Raw genomic sequence first — 18333 nt, forward strand, 5'->3', positions numbered from 1 at the left:
ATTGCTGATAAAGATTTGCGATTGCGTGTTGTTGCATAATCGCCGAAGGTGATGTATCTGTAAATATCTCCAATGTTCTGATTAAAGCAAATAGCAGCTAAGATTTACGCTATCTACATTTTCGCTTTTCCCCTTGCAAAGTAGCCATCGGACACATGAACAAGCAGGGATACGATTTTAGTTTTAAACACAAACGTAAATTCATTAGTAGTTCTGTGCGATTTTAAATAGTTTTAGTGTACTTGAAATTAATATCTGTCGAGACCAGGGTTGCCATTTTTGTATGATGTGACCAAATGGTGTCATCTGACATCTCCACTGGGTTGGTCTTGGGTCAATGGTAACGCCATTGTAGATGGAATTAGGACTTCAATTACAAAATAGTCTACTTTAGATAAACACCTATGTTATTAGTTCATTCAAATAAAAAACAGTGACAGTGTCATACTATAGTAGTTTCCCCTTAAATGAATTTTTTTCTTTAATTATGATAGAAAGCTTGCAAAGAAACTGTAGTAGTTTTACTTCGGAACAACGGCGGGACAAATGAAAATCAACAAAATATCTAACCTCTTTCTTTTGGTAATTAGCCACAGGGTGCGACACTAGATGTGTCACATGAGTAATATAGGTGAAGCTCGGACTAAGGCCACAGCTTAGTGGAGCTTATGGTTGTAGCTGGACGTGGAGCCTAACGTCAGCGAGGCGGGCGGTAGCAGATGATGACGGCGAGGCTCGATGGGACGGCTAGAACACTGGACGAGATGTAGTTTGTGCGCTGGTTGATACTGTTCTGCCCATCTCGGCGAAACGCCGACCTTTTAAAGGAGGCTGGCGGGAACGTGAGGAGCTTTCAAAGTTCCTGATTGGCTGACCGCTGGCTGGCAGGGACACCCTTGCGAACTACGCTTGCCAACCACGGGAACTTGGATAGGATAGTTCCGAAGATTTCTTTGATCAGTGTTTGACGGGTCGTAAGATGCATCATGTCACTACAAAACAAACAGCTGATGGATAATATTGCACTGACAAACACCACTCTTCCAGTTCGCCATTTTCTAGGGCAGCAGATCGAGGCCGTACAAACTGATGTTGGATTGTTTACACAACCTAGCTCAAGATAACCTATTGGTGTTCCACACCAATTGCTTACAAGACTAATGCTCACATCCTGAATGGAAAAAAGACAAAAGCTCACAAATGTTTGCGATCTACGTGCCATGAAATTATTTTGGTGCGCGATCTACACATATTGCATTGCAAAATGTATTATATTTAGATAGTTTTTGTTTTCATTCTCGACATAAATTCTTATGCAATAAGGGAGGGTATAAACACCAGAAGTAAATTCAATTTATCAACATTTATTAGTGGTATCCACGCAAAGTATACGTAAACCATGTTGGCTATGTAGATCGCATACCAAAGTATATTATATCTATGTTACATATTTTTTTTGTCTTCATTCTCAATTTTTTTATGTAATAAATTTATTAAATTCCCTGGTGGTATCCACTCAAGTTATAGGTAGATCATGTTGGTTATGTAGATCGTATATCATATAATTTCTGTCTTCCTTCTCAATATTTTCATGCAGTAAAACTATCAACATTCTCTGGTGGCGGTCTTACTAATGTACGACCAGAGGTCGAATATAATACATGTGCAGTTTGAAGCGCTCTTTGACCAATATTTATATTGTATGAATTTTTGTCTTTCAAATACGTAATTTTTCATATAATTTGAATGACAGGAAGTTAAGATTTTTATCCTCTCAATAAATCGACCATGACTACTAACACCGACCAGAGCCGCCGCCGTGCAAGGAGGTTGTGGTGACGTATCAACCGACGACGCCGGCCACACCGGAGATGTCTGCTTCCCTGGCCGGTTCAACCCAGACAGATGACGTCATCAACGCGAGCGGAGGCGTATCCACTCAAGGCTCACAGCTCGCTCACGCGGATCACAGTTAAAGGGAAGAAGGCCATTCAGAAGGCTAGATGTCCCAACGGGACCCATCCTTGATCCCGCCTCAGGGTTTAAAAGGACGGCCTCTTGCCAACCGAGAACAGAACAGCCTCCCACGTGGGTCTACACGAAAAATTGTGTATAGCCGCGCATATCAATAACGTATCCTTTTACCAGCTTTAACTGATCGTGACCGGACGTGCCGCGATGTGCTGGGTTCTGTCTAATTACCACGGACATGAGTTCGTCTGTATCCAGCGGCAAGCGTGAGGAAAGGTAGCAGATTCTCGCTTTGCACTTGTTTGGTTTAGTCACACATTGCTTGCATCCATAGATTTTTATAGCCTGTAAATTTGCCAATAAAGCATCCTGATTCCAATTGTTGTCTTTATAACATTGTACCTGTTGTCATGTCGCTACACCAAGGAAGATCAAGATGCCTCACAACACTACCGTTTTTATTTGGCACTTACCCTCTCATTGTGGTTACCTGATAAGATTTTTGTTTTTTAAGAAGATCCTATGCATTTTTTTGGGGTTATTGATATAGTGTCCCATGATTTTGAATATATCGTGATTTATTTTGTATACATTTGAATAGTAAGCATAGCCATATTAACATCGTCTGCGTGAAAACAGTGACCAAACAAACGAAAATGGCTCCTTGAGGTTGTAGCGATGCTACTATTGGCGAAAAGAAAGAGGTTCTGGTGAGTTCGTCTCCTTTATTGTAAGGTACGAGTGAACTGATTTTACATGCGGCGGAAGCCGATATATATACTACGTGGGCAAGTTACCTGTGGTGCGTAATTAGGTAATTGCACTGGGTTCGGTCGGGTCAAGCAGGGTCGCGCTGGCAGAGGAGCGTCAGGTCGTGGACATCAGTCATGTTCCCCGCCATGTGACTTGTCACGGCTGTACAATACTCCCCTCTTAAATTTGCCTTGGCTTAAGGGGGCGTCCTGCACGTGAGAATTTGGTGGGCGGAGTGTCGAGGTGTGCCGGTTTTAGGCGGTCGATGGAAACCCATTCTGGACTGCCGGAGATGGAGATGCGTAAGGTCTTGTCTTTACGTTCAAGGACAAGATGGGGGCCAGTGTAGGGACGGGTGAGTGGTGGGGTGTGAGCGTCCGTCCTCAGGAAAACGTGCATCGAGGTGTGGAGGTGTTTTGGGAGGTATTCCTTCACCTCCCGGTGATGTGTCGGCACGCATGGGGCAAATTTGCCGACAGTGCGTCGAAGCTGTTGCAGGCTCTCGGGAGACTCCTGTGGAGGGAAGAATTCTGCGGGCACGACGAGGGTTTGGCCGAAGACCATATCTGCTGGAGACACGTTGAGGTCGTCCTTGATGGCTGTCCGAAGGCCAAGGAGTATCCATGGTAGCTGGGGTAGCCAGGAGTCGTTGTTGCAGCGTGCCATAAGAGATGCTTTGAGTGAGCGATGGGTTCGCTCGACCATGCCGTTGGCTGCGGGGTTGTTGGAGGTAGTGTGGTGGACTGTAGTACCCAGGAGTTCAGCGAGAGAGTGCCACAGCCGCGACGTGAAGCAAGTTCCTCGGTCGGAGGTGACGTGTTCCGGGAGGCCAAATCTGGCTATCCATCCACTGAGAAATGCTGTAGTGCAGGATGAGGCGGTACTATCCTTCATGGGGATGACCTCCAACCAGCGGGTCGATCTATCGATGGCGGTGAAGAGGTAACGATGGCCTTCCGACAGGGGGAGTGGGCCGACGACGTCGACATGAATGTGTGCGAAGCGTCGTCGGGGCTGATAGAATGATCTGATGCCTGATTCAGTGTGGCGAAGATTCCATCCGTGATGTCGTCCGTAGCACAGACATCCTGACTCCTTGCTACGGCGGCGTGGACATCGGCGAGATGGTCCACCTTCCGTGAAACTTCGTCGGTGGTAATTTCCTCGGGGTTGCCAAAGGCGGATCGGACGGGCGCTGGGAGGCGCATGAGCCACAATTGACGAAGCATATCGACGTTCCTGCTGGTTTCGTTGGCTGTGGGTGGGAGGCGGGCGATGGACATCATCTCGAGGTATGCTGTACTTGGTTTAATGTCCCCAAGTGGCTGTTGGGAGAGTTGGAGGATTTTTGCGGCTCTGGAGGCTGCTAACGGCGTGAATTCCTGAAGCAGGTACTGTTTCAGAACGTCATACTGGATAACGCCGTCGTGTTGATCAAGCCATTGGGAGATGAGTGGGAACACATCCTCGGGGATCGGCTCGAGAACATAGTCTGCCTTCGTATATGACGTGCTGATATTGCGCAGGCGGAACTGAATCTCCGTTCGTCGAAACCAGGAGGGGGCGTCGACCGTAGAGAAAGGCGGCAGCTTCAAGGAGACGGCGTTGACGGTGTTGGTAGCGGGCAGCGTGGCGTCGGGGGTGGCGGCGGTAGATGGGTCCATTGTCGCTCCGAATGGTCACCAGTGTAGCGATGCTACTATTGGCGAAGAGAAAGAGGTTTTGGTGAGTTCGTCTCCTTTATTGTAAGGTACGAGTGAACTGATTTTACATGCGGCGGAAGCCGATCTATATACTACGTGGGCAAGTTACCTGTGGTGCGTAATTAGGTAATTGCACTGGGTTCGGTCGGGTCAAGCAGGGTCGCGCTGGCAGAGAGCGTCAGGTCGTGGACATGTCACGTTTCCTGCCACGTGACTTGTCGCGGCTGTACAAGGTGTGAAGGAAAAAGGGTTTGTTATCGGGGGGGGGGGGTGCATAAGAGGGCGACCTGTACAAGGAAATTTTGGATGCGCTGTTTTTTAAAGAGTGATAGAATATTACGATATATATATATATGTATATATATATGTATATATATATATATGTATATATATATGTATATATATATGTATATATATATGTATATATATATGTATATATATATACATATATACAGTGATACCTTGAGATACGAAATTAATTCGTTCCGTGACCGCCGTCGTTTGTCAAAAAATTGTATCTCAAAAAATGATTTCCATTTAAATTAATGGAAATAGAATTAATCCGTTCCAGCGATACGAAATTACCTCCAAACTTAAACTACACAAAACAAGCACATTTTATAGATAAATGCATGAATAATAACACACACAATGATAAAATAATAGATGACAATGATAGATTTTATCTTATACTACGGAGACAGGTGATAGCGGCGAATGGAGGTGTGAGCCAGGAGGATATTGTTTGTGGTGAAGTCCCCCTCATGTGCTTCTACGCAATATTTTGGCTTACAGTATCGCTGCTGCAGAAATGGGATGGACAAGGAACGTATATGTGTTGTAGAAACAGCTGGCTTTTGGCCTTGTATTACTTTTGTGTAGGTTAAGTCCATATTACACCTGTACTACAGGCATTTGTATCCTCATGAAAGCACAACCTAAGCCCTGCTGAGTCTTGTTTCGGTGAGGCTAGGTCGTTTGCTACTTTAGCGTATGGAGGGTGTGCATATAAGGTTGCCAGGTTCTGGTGTCCACGTTCAGTTCTCTACAGCACTTGTATCCAGCGGAGCGCAACCCAAGGCCTCATGGTCAAACTTTGTGGTCAGGCCGCCCGACTGCCTAACCCAGCCTAGGTCAGCACTCACACTAACCAGAATAAAGTCCAGCAACCCACTTGCGTCTCATTCACTCCTTAGTCACCTAAGCCCAAGTAACATTCGCGTTATGTTACATGTTGATGCATTGCGTCCATATTCTTTGGCTAAGTCACTTACCCACACACCACACTCATGTTTTGCAATCATTTCATATTTTACCTCCATCGAGATAATTTCTTTTTCACTATCCTTGTCCTTACCTTTGGGACCCATGGTTATGCACAATAATAATAATACACAAAACAGGCACAAACACGACAAACAGCAAAGACGTAAACGAGAAGATAACACAATTACTGAAGAGTCGGGAATCGTCGAGACATCCTCTATGCTCTTCTATGTGATTCACTTCATCTCACTCTTTTTACTCCCTTCCAAAACACCTTTTCATTCTTTTCAATATTCTCTGTCAAACACCTACCCCACCTCACGTCCTCTCTCTCCTCTTAACTTCCCTCATCTTGCAGATTGCTTCTCCCCTCTTTTCTCCTCTACATCTCTATTGTCCATATTTTTCTTCACACTCACTTTTTTTCTACTTCTGCTGCCCACACTATGAGCAAATTTATGGCCAAGTTTAACAAATAGAGGCAAAGAGATGGGAAGCCATGAGCACAAATATGTAAATACACACATTTTGACTTTTATTCAGGTAACTGGAAATAAAACAGCCTAAAATGAAAATAATGAACAAATTTCTTTATTAGAATAATCTCACTAGAGGTGCTATTTTGAATGAACTTTGAACTTGAAATTATAAATAATGTATAGAAACTTTGATATCAGGACAGTGAAAAACAGTGGTGACTAGGGTCTTCCTTATGGGCAATGGATTGACTGACTGATCTAACAATAACTTTATCCTTTCTTTTACTAACACCAACTTGCTGATGCTATGCATGATGGTGGAGGTAGGAGGTGCTGATCTCAGAACCCTCTCATCACAGCCCACATCGTAGACGATGCAGGGTAAGTTCTGGGACTTGATGAGAGTACAGCTTATCTACAACCTGCATGACTGAACAGCTCTCCTCAGTATCCACTCTGCTCACCCAACATGGGAAAGGAACAAGAAAAGGTGGTCCAATTATAGCTCACCCCACCCTCAGCCAGCTGGGGTGCTGTCTGCAGAAGGGAAAGAGCAGCAGCTCTGGCACAATGGTCTAAGTCCCTATGCTAAACCCCCACCCAATTCAGTAATATCTCCCCATCAACATGGCAAAGAGATCTTCCCAAGTCTACACCCAGTACAAGTCTGACTCAAAGACACAATGGCTCCGAGAGGCCCTTACCTAAGTAGGACCCATGATGGCAGCATCTGGAATTACATATGCAGAAGTACTGTGATCCATCATCACTGTACAATTCCTCTATTCCCCCTTGCACTTCCACTTTGGCAGTCTCACCAAGTGAGGCCACAAACACAACAAAAGCACCCATTGCACTTCCTTTAATTCCCTCCAGTCCTACTCATCTCACCATACCACACAGCCAACCCTGGCTTCTACCAGTCCACCATGTCCTCATTATCTGGATTCTCCCTTTCCTTCTCCTCCTTCCACACCATCCACTATCTCCCTCTTGTTGTCCAAAGAAACCCAACTTAAATATTCAAGATATGTCTACAACCACCACCTTAAGACACTATCACAACCTCATGAGGTTAACTGTTAACCTCTTTACTGACATCATACTCCCTGTCCCTCCTCACACTGAAAAACCCATAGCATTTCACCTTTAAACTCTTATCTATACTTCCATCAACTTATCTCTGCAAGAGAGAACAGGGACAATGAATTGATTGATATCTACAAGCACTAGTTGACTCTGAGAGGGTTTCTGCTGCCTCCCTTCCTGTTGGATTGTCATTACTGCAACCACAAACTGGGTGATATTGCTGGGGGCAGCTCCCCAGCAAGGTGAGTTATAGAGACACAGGGACTAATTGTACAGAGCCTGTTGTGACCAGCAATGCTCTCCAATGCAAACAACAACAGCACTGCATATGAACCAAAACTGGGCATGGCACAGTGTCAGGGGACATATTCAGTCTACAGTATACACCAAAACAAACTAAAACAAACTCCCATTTCTTGGACAGTTAGCCCAGTTCAAAAAATTACATGATCATTGCTTTCATGAAGACCCAATCATGCAAACAATTAAAAAAAATGCAGAAACTAAATTGAACAATTATATTTCATTCAGAATTGACAGGAAAAGGAGAAGTTATAGTGGCACATTGGTATATTTGCAGGATAATATTACATCACAGAGACCAATACTAGGTACCTCCATGTGGTGGTCCTTGAAAATAGACAGCCAAGTAGCCCATTTACAAAATCTGTCAACTCCTCACCTCCATAAGGAGGTGCAGTCCTGCAGTCCTGAGGGGCTGACACTCAGTCTACTGGGTCCAGGATCTCTATCTAGTTCTTCTGTATTTCTTACATTTCACACAAAGCTGATAATTGGTGACTGTGGTGGAAGTCAAGGTAATGGCAGTTCAAACTCTGCCACAAGTGAATTGGACCAGGGGCGTGATTCATCAAATTCTATGGTACAAAGTCCTCTGCAAGGGGTACCGTCCTAATCTCCTGATAGGGGGGTTTGTGAAGTTAAACTGAATCAGTCACATAGAAACAGCCCCATATTAATACAACATAGATAACAGTCCAAATTTTCTTCCCAGAGATATCTATGGGAGGACCTGAGGACTTTTGCCAGTTGCTATGGAGCTGCAGGCTTTCCAGTCACTGAAACTCAAGGCAACAATTATCATTATAGCACAATACACAAAACCACTCCTGGATTACCCTGACAGACAAGTGGAACTCCAGATCATAAACATACACACACTCAATTTAGCCATTACAAGTTGTCACTGGACACCAGAATGCTCTTTGAGAAATTTCAGCAGCAGCATACATCTATCTGTATACTAAAGGCTTCTTCCCCCATTTAAAGGAGGTTGCCAAGTCAAGGCACAAACCCATTCCCACTCATTACTCCCATCCACCACCCTTGTTTCTCTCTTATCTTAGCTCCTCCTGGAGGAAGGGTGATTCCTGTCTCCTGCCCTCTGCCTGGGTAAGTGGGCAATGCAGCAAGATACAGCATATCCACAGCAAGCCTGCTCCACTTATATGGCAAACCCCCCTTCCTGTTCCCTCATACAGAAAATGGAGAACAAGGGGAAAAAATCCCTTTGGGCTACATAAAAATATTATTCACATGCAACCATCCTCCATTCACTCCTATCCCCTTCCTCAACAGACATTCCCCTCCTGCTCAAGGCCCTTTTCATCCCATCCATCCATCTCATCCTTGTTTGTCCCCTCTAGTTCACTCCATCCACCTCTGCTTTCCACACCTTTTTTGCTGCTCTTTCTTCACTCATTCTTCCCCTGTGTCCAAACCATCCCAGTGATCTTTTATCAGTCCTATCTTCCAGCTCCCCTTCCACTCATACTCTCCTCACCAAAAGCCCCTTTCTCCTTTATAAAGGGAGTGGCCATGCCAAAACAACCCCCCCCAAACCCCTCCTGCTTATGTGTGTGTGTGTGTTTGAATGTGTTTGAGATGAGGTGTCTGAGAAGTATGATGGGGGTTACTAGCTAGATAGAGTGAGAAATGAGGAGGTGAGGAGGAGAACAGGGGTGGAAAAGGAGCTGGGAGATAGGGTTGATGAAAGAATATTAAGATGGTTTGGACACATGGAAAGAATGAGTGAAGAAAGAGTAGTAAAAGAGGTGTGGAAGGCAGATGTGGAGTGAGTGAACATGAAGGGTCGTCCTAGGATGAGGTGGATGGATGGGGTGAAGGGGTCTTTGGGGAAGAGGGGAATGTCTGTTGAGGAAGGATGGGAGAGAACAGAAGACAGGGGTGAATGGAGAATGGTTGTATATGGATGATGTTATGATTGCATGAGGTGTAATGGGTGGGGGGACGGGGGGTGAGGTAGTATGTGTGAGCAAAATTTGATGCACCCCGAAGGGATTTCTCCCCGTCCTCTCATTTTATGCAATGGGGGGACGGAGAGGGGGGGTCGCCGATTTAATGAAGCGGCCTTGCTGTGGATGTGCTGTGTCTTGCGACACTGCTTCTGACCCAGGGCAGTGGACAAGGTGCAGGGATGACCCGTCATTCAGGAGGTGCTAAGATAAGAGGGAGGGTGGAGGGGTGTGGAGTGTATTCAGGGATGGAATGGGTGGGAATGATGTTATGCTTTTTTCTTTTTGGCTACCCCCCTTGTAAGGGGGAAAAAGCCTTGGTATATGTATGTATGTGTGTGTGTGTATATATGTATGTGGCGAAAGAGCATGAATGAATGTTGCACAGTGTGCCTGGATGGTTGGTATAGACATGATGTGATTTGTAATGTGTGAGTGATGCGTGATTCGGAGAGGAAGCAAGGGGTATGTAGCGAGGGTAGGCGTGGGGGGACGCCAGGGGGGGGGGGTGTCCCGGCGTCGCCTGGCATACCCTGGATAGCAAGCAGAGTGAGCCTAGACTCGGTGTTGAACACATGTGTAAAATCCTCATATTCGTTAGTCAGAATAAAGTGAAGAAAGTGACACTCCTGCCTTTCCCTGACCCGGACAATTGTAGGCGTGAGCTTCTGTCTTTAGCTCGTGACACCATGATCATGGCTCACGTGCAATAGAAAAGGTGAGTTAGTTGTAGAGATCCGTAACATATATATATATATATATATATATATATATATATATATATATACATATATGCAGTATATATTTAGATAATTTAATTAAATAATCAAACCTTAATCTATGGTACAAAATATATCTTGATGCCCCACTTTGGCAAATCCACAACACCATGACTCAGTGACAATAAATCCTGTGACTTCAAAGGACAGTTGTTTCTTTATTGGCTCAATTCAGCAGATACATTTCCTGAAAATAAATATAATAATGACTTTTACTAATTACTTACAATGGGTTTCATATACACACATATATACATCAAAAAGACTTTTTGCCTTATAAGGGGATGGATTTAGTCAAAACATATACCCACCCTTCATTTATTCTACACCTATCTAAATACATTTGTTTTTCTTTTTACTTCATGTCTTTGCAGACCCTCCCTTCTTTCATCCTACGTCTCTCTAAAAACCCAACTGTTATTTCTCCCATCTTCCCACCTCATGAATGAAGGGTCATCCCTGTCTCCAGCCACACTGTTCAAGAGTAACCACCAAGCCCAGGTACAATTTTGCATCTTTTCTTTTGTAATTTTTTTTTTTCTTTTTTTTTAGAACCATTTTAAAACAAATATGTCAAAAGTACTATTTGAGGGACTTTATTATAAAAATATTTGTTGTTTGCTAATCTGCAATTCTAAAACACAACTTAGTGTCACCTCTTGGTATTAGTTCTGATGATGTCAAGACTTGTGTACCAAACCAAGTTTCCTGTAGTGAAACATTCAACGACATTGAGAGTTTTTCATTGTCTTTAGAGAACAGTCTTGACTCCCTAAATATATCCAACAACATCTAAGATATATTTACCTAGTTTTATTTTACGGGAAGGGGAGCTATGCTTGTAGTGTCCCGTCTTCATATCTTATTTTATCCAGGCTATTTTAAATTTGTGTATCGTTTTTGCACACACCACATTTTCATTTAACTTGTTCCAAATGTCTATTACCCTGTGGGGAAAGCTGTTCTTTTTCAGGTCTCTTCTATAACTGTCTATCTTGATTTTCTTTCCGTGTCCTCTTGTATCTCTACTATCCCATCTTATTAGATCCTCTCTATCAATAGTTTCTATGCCTTTCATGATTCTATAGTTATCAAGTCTCCTCTCTCTCTTCTTTGCTCTAATGTCTGTAGCTCAAGTTTTGCTAGTCTCTCTTCATATGATAGTTCTAAGAGTGTTGGTACCAATTTCGTAATTGGTCTTTGTATTCTTTCAAGTTTTGTTATACATTTTTTTGTACTTGGTGACCACATTGTTGCTGCATATTCCAATCTTGGTCTTATCAAAGTGATCAGTATTTTCTTCACCATTTCTTCATCCAGGTATGTAAATGCCACTTTGATTGTTCTTATTAAATTATAAGTTTCTCCAAAAATTTTGTTTATATGTTTCTCAGGGGACATACTATTCATAATAATGACTCCCAGGTCCTTCTCATTTTCCACTTTTTTTAATTTCTTCCTCTCCCAATTTATATGATCCCACTATTCTTTTTTGCTTCTTCCAAATTCTATTATACTACACTTCTTAATATTGAATTCTATCCCCCACTTTCTACTCCATTCCCATACTTTATTGAGATCACTCTGTAGCAAATCACAATCTTCTACAGTGTTCACTTTTTTCAACAATTTTGCATTGTCCGCAAAGAAGCTCATGTAACTTTCAATTCCTTTATCCATATCATTAATATATATAGCAAACATTATTGGGGTCAGAACTGTTCCTTGTGGAACTCCACTAATCATTTCATCCCAATTAGAGTGTCTCTTATCACCACTCATTTTTCTTTCATGCAAGAAATCTTCCATCCACTTCAGCAGTTTGCCCTATATTCCTCCTGCAGTTTCTAATTTCTTTAGCAACTTCTTATGTGGTACTTTATCAAAAGCTTTTTTCAGGTCTAGAAATGCACAATCAGCCCATCCTTCTCTTTCTTGTATTACATCTATTAGCCTTGAATAGAAACACATTAAGTTTGTGACACATGGCCCCCTGTGCAGCAATACACAGTACATCCAAATCAAGGTCACTTCATTTAGTAGGTGATCCCCTCTGTCCCCTCATGCAGAAAAAGAGAGGATGGGAAGAAATCTCTTTGGGCTGCATTAAAATATCATTCACACATACTCCCTCACCCCCACCATCCCCCTACCCACTTTCATGCACCACAGCATCATCCACACACAACCATTCTCCACTCACCCCTATCTTCTGTCTTTTCCCTTTCTTCCTCAACAGACATTCCCCTCTATCTCAATACCCCTTTTACTTCATCCATCCATCTCATCCTTGGTTCCCTCCTCATGTTCAGTCCTTCCACCTCTGCCTTGCACACACCTTTTACTCATCTTTCTTCACTCATTCTTTCCATGTGTCCAAACCATCCCAATACTCTCTCATCCACCTTATCTCCCAACTCCCTTTTCACCCCTATTCTCCTCCTCACCTCCTTGCTTCTCACTCTATCCAGCATAGCAACCCCTACCATACTTCACAGGTATTTCATCTCTTCCTCTCTTATATTCCATGTTTCTGCCCCATACAGTGCTGTTGGTACAATCACTACATACAATCTCCTCTTAGCATCCATTCCCAAATGTCTATTTTTTATTATACTTTTTAATCCCCCAAGACATTTATCTTCAACTTCCTTCTTTTGCACACCTTCCCAAACTCCTTCACTAACTTCATTAATCCCTCCTCTGACCTTGCTACAAGAACAGTGTCATCAGAAAATAACAACTAGCTTATCTCCCATTTTTCTCAATTTTCTTTCACCATCTCCAATCCCCAGCCCATTACCCTTGCATTTACCTCTCATACCACCCCATCCATGTATAAATTGAACAGCCATGGTGACATGACATGTCCCTTACATAATCCCACCTTGATCTCAAACCACTCATTCTCTCAATTTCTAATTCTACCACAGGCTCTACTACTCTCATTAATACTCTTGACTGCTCTTAACAGCTTTCTTCCTATCCCATATATATGTATACAAGATAATATATATATATATATAGATAAATAAAATACAATAAAATCCCTCAAACTCACCTAAGGCTTCTTGCTGTTTTAGAAGACATCCAGCATTATGTTCCACACAAAACAGTGTTGACATCTGATGTGCACTGTTCCACATGAAAGGGTGACAAAGAAGTAGTCTGCTCTAATGTCCATTACCAGGGAGCAATTCAAGCAGTAGTCCGATATGCCACTTGCAATGATTACCTTGGCAATATAACTGCAAAATAACCACACATAAATCACCAAAATAAAATACCTCTAAAACAGTTATTCTGAATCTCTCAACATAAAAATTGTTGCTTGCTTTCTTACAATCAACCCAAATTTGCATAAATTTAATATATATATATATATATATATATATATATATATATATATATATATATATATATATATATATATATATATATATATATATATATATATGTATGTATGTATATACCAAGGGTTTTTTCACCCTTACCTGGAAGGTAGCCAAAGTCAAAAGGCATATACCCACCCCCAGCCATTTCATCCCCACCCATTCCCCTCCCCTCCACTAACCTTTCCTCTTTCTTGTCTTAGCTCCTCATGGATGACAGGTCATCCCTGTATCTTGCCCATTACCCTGGGTCATAAGCAATGCAACAGAGCACAGCACATCCGCAGTAAAGTTGCTTCACTTAATCAGCAACCCTCCTCTCCACCCCCTCAATAGCAGATGGGGAGAAATACCTTTGGGCTGCATCAAAATATCATTCAGACAGAACCACTCCCTTATTAAAATGGGACAGAAGAGAAACAAGAGGACACGAGAAGAAACTAAAGAAGGACAGTTACAGAAGATATTTGAAAAAGAATAGCTTCCCACACAGAGTGATTGATGACTGGAACAAACTAAACAGGGAAACAGTGAGTGCCAAAGTTATACAAGATTTTAAGAACAAACTGGATGCGGAGAGATATGAAAATGGGTCACTATGAGCATAGCTCTCATCCCATAAAATACAACTAGGTAAATACACCACTGTTTCATACTTCAAGTTAATCTAGATAAGGATTTTTTTGTTTTCTCATGTCCATGTAAATGTAGCAAAAACCTAATTGCATGTACTTACCAGGAAGGAAGCAATGCTTGTGGGGTCCTATCTCTCACTCTCCAATTATCATCTATCTGTATACCAAGGGCTTCTTCCTTTTTATAAAGGAGGTGGCTAAGTCAAAGGCATGCATCTACTTCCACTTATTCCATCCCCATCCACCACCTTCGTTTCCCTCTTATCTTAGCTCTTCATGGATGAAATGTCATTCCTATCTCCTCCTTATTGCCCAGGTCAGACTTACCATACATCAAACTACATGGATGGTTCTAACTTGGGTTACAACATATTCTCCAATTATCATACCTAAATTTAGATTCATGTATGGTTCCTTTGGCTTGAGAGTGAATCCTAAATGAATTGCAATACAAAGGGTGATTATGGTGCTAGGATGGATGTGAGTTTAAAGGTTTGAAAGCCTGGATATAGAGTTTTAAATATATGGGGTTGCATGTGTCCCTCCTAACTTTGCTCCTCATGGATGAAAGGTCATCCCTATACCCTGTCATACTGTTCTGGTTAGAGGATATACAGCATGACAGCACCTTCATAGCAGGGCCTGACAGCCAAGGCTGAACACAATAATGATCCAAAACAGTTGACATTTCTAAATATAAATGTACCTGATCTGTGGAATACTGAAATTCCTCACTGAAATAAACCATGGTCAAGTTCTTGTCCTCCTCCTTTTTGAGACTTTGGTACCGATTTCATAAAGTGAATGAAATAAAGTGACACCTCCCTCTAGCTGCAATAAAACTCTGTATACCTGAAGGTCAAATGCTAAGATTCTGTTCAACAGCAGTATCTAGATATTTTTTCCTCTCAAATAAATGTTGCTATTGACATAAATATTGGGACATTATTTGGCACAACATACGCACACCAGTCCATAAGCTTGACAAACCTGCAAGATGTTGAAGGATTTTGTTCACTTCTGTTCCCAAAGGTGGTTGCTTCAATTGATTGTGATTTTCTTTTCCGATGTTTTCTGAGAGCTATGAGATTTCTTACATGAGTGAATCCAGCATAACACTGCTTGTGCCAAAAAAGAGACTCCATTTTCCCAGAGTTCATGACAGTCATAAGTCTATTTAGGATGTCTTTATGTTTATAGTCCAACAACTCCATTCTTATATGTGTGACTTCTTTAATACGATGCAGGCCTTGACTAGAGGATTGCCTTAAATCTTTCAAAGTAGAATTTTGGCAGATTATGCAAAGATGATATGCCACAGGTACTATTCTTTCCACCTCCATCGATGGCTTCATTGTTAATCTGAAAAAGAAAAAATAATAATAAATAAATAAATAAAAATAAATAAATAAGATAAATACATAAAATAAGTAAATAAAATAAAAATCATACATTCTCTGAGGGAATATTTACAGTTATCTTTACAAGAAAAATAAATCTGGATTTCATGTTTTCCTATTTACATTGCCAGTTGAGAATTTCTTTTTATCTGAAATGCTTCAGATTTTGGAATACTTCAATAATTTTATCTGCAAAATGGTGCAGTTAAGTGATATGTATACATTCTGATGGCTGAAAATTCCACACTGTCAACACAAGACATATGATTTCAATCTTTGCTCCATGTAACATTTTTCCATTCATCAGTCCCACAGAAAAATCCCTCTCAAAGGAAGTAAGAATCACACCTTTTATATTTACATTCAAGATAACATCGAGCATTAAAACAGTATCAACACAGGATGGGCCTCTATGCAACCATCACACAGATGATGGTGAACAACTTATAATACAATGTCCCACACTAACAATTTCTATACTACAAATTAGTATTTCTTCCCCAAGTGACCTATGTGTCCATCCAGTGGCCATGGTTAATTAGCTGGGAGCTATGGGTTTCCTGCAAGATCTATGGCAACAGACTGATTTTTCCATCCATCTAGTGGTAAAAAATATCATAACCCTTAATATATTGGTAGCATTTAATGAATGTAAAACATTTTGTAATAACATGTGGGAAATTCATATGTATTTATGTGATTCACCATGGTTTTGGATCACATGTTGGACACATGATTAACAGCTATTACCCTCCCAGGAGAGCTCAGAGCTCATATATGCCAAAGCTATGGGTAATGCTGTGATCTTACACACACACACATTGGTCAGGGTGGCAGCAATGTCTGGACTCTGGTGATATCTTCAAATTTCGAGGATCACAACGACAAGGAAGTACCTGTGTTGTATTAATAGGGAAGGGGAAAGTTTGTGTTGTAGTGGGAAGGTGAAGAAAAAAGAGAAGGGGAGGGATTACTGAGGAAAATGGAAGGAAATGAGGAAGGGGAAGATTGGGTCTAGGAAATCAGACGTCATGTCAACAAAAGACGGCCAGATGATAATGGTTAGGTCAAAGAGATTAGTAAGATTGTAAAAATTAGAAATACAGTATAGATAAGAACAGTGCAATGGAAGGTGAAGATAACTATTTCCATGGATTTAATGAGGGAGGAAATGACAACCTCCCCCAACTAGTAAATCTAGAGGAGAAAAAGAAATTAATAAAAATTGGGAAGTTAGGTTTAACCAAATAGAGTTGATTACTCAAAAAGTTGATAAACTGGAAGAAATAAAGAAGGAGAATTAAAACCTAACTAAAGAAATAGAAGAATTAAAAAGACAGTTAAGAGAAGTAAAGGATTAGAATGAGGAATTGAAGAGGAGTAATAAAGAGAATAAAGAGTCCATAGCAAAAGAGGTAAGTGGTTGGAAAAAAGTACAAGAGAACAATAAAATGGAATTTAGGGCAGCAAAAAAAAATAAATAAATAAAAAATACATGGGAGCGACAAGCAATTTCACTCAGGAAAGTTCCAATGTCGCTCTCGCAAATCCAATAGCAGGAGTGATCCCCCACGCAAAAAATCACTCCCGTGGCAAGGTTCAAACTTTTTCATGCATTATCCATCAATTGGTAATCCCTGAATCCCATCACCATTGATGAAAGGATCAGAGCAAACACAACTTACCCGTGATCATTCATTGCGTTATCAATCGATATGATAAACGCAACGCATCAATCAACTTTAATTTGTTGAAGTACGTACGTATGTGTACGCGGTATAGCTGCTAGAGTTCAATGGCTTACCTAGCCTAGCTTTGTATCAGCTGCATGCGTGCGTATACTATAGTACATGTTGACTAGACTCTACACAACTATCGTGCTACATAATGTCGCTAGTTGCGAATTGCATGGTACCTGTATGCAGGGAAGTTCATTGGTTGCATGCAGCTAGCTGCCCAATCAACGCGCTGACTACATGTACAATGCACCATACCCAATACCACATCACCACATGCATACGTACACTGTACATATGCAAACTTGCTCGAGGCCTAGGAGGGAAACTGGGAAATCCCATTTATAACCTCGTTCGCATATTTATGAGAAAACAAAATAGAATCAAATGTTTGGTTAGTAATTGAAAGTAAATAAATTTAAGTATAAATATGAACATTTGATAATTATATATTTAGTTCATAAATATGGATCTTTGGAGGGAGAATAGAAAATACAAAAATAAAAAATTATTTGTTAGCTAGCTCAGGTTTACGGTAGCTAGGTCTGCATTCGTATGTCACGTCCATGCCAAATTTTCGATGATCATATATCATGGAGCGATTTCTAGTGAAGCGAACGAAGATAAGTGAAGATGGTTCGCCCTCAGATTCAGTCTTTTCAGAATCAAGGGAGAGTGTTTTGATGGCAGGAACCACTTCTGGACCAGCAAAGCCTAATTCAAACTCTACGGGCAAGGGACAAGGAAAACGAAAACCAGTAAAGCATGAATCTAATATACGCTCATGGAACCTAGATTGGCTTGAAGTGGATCGGGGCAATGATGGTACACTAACGGTGTATTGCAAGGCTTGT

The 18333-nt window shown here is 41.5% G+C and overlaps 1 protein-coding gene across 5 annotated transcripts in view; it reads right to left on the reverse strand.

Moving 5' to 3' along the window:
- Positions 1-6270: 6270 nt before the first annotated feature.
- Positions 6271-18333, reverse strand: part of LOC143022559 (uncharacterized) — an 80517-nt gene continuing 68454 nt past the window's right edge. For all 5 annotated transcript variants that reach the window (XM_076180851.1, XM_076180842.1, XM_076180835.1 and 2 more), the window contains 3 exons: positions 15334-15705; positions 13378-13564; positions 6271-10503 (listed from right to left, as the gene is read on the reverse strand). In XM_076180851.1, coding sequence (XP_076036966.1) covers positions 13396-13564; positions 15334-15705 — 541 coding nt within the window. In that variant the 3' untranslated portion in view covers positions 6271-10503; positions 13378-13395. The remainder of the gene's footprint in view (positions 10504-13377; positions 13565-15333; positions 15706-18333) is intronic.

This window comes from Oratosquilla oratoria, chromosome 3 (assembly GCF_046742065.1).
Source record: "Oratosquilla oratoria isolate Oo_2021 chromosome 3, ASM4674206v1, whole genome shotgun sequence".
Classification (NCBI taxonomy): domain Eukaryota; kingdom Metazoa; phylum Arthropoda; class Malacostraca; order Stomatopoda; family Squillidae; genus Oratosquilla; species Oratosquilla oratoria.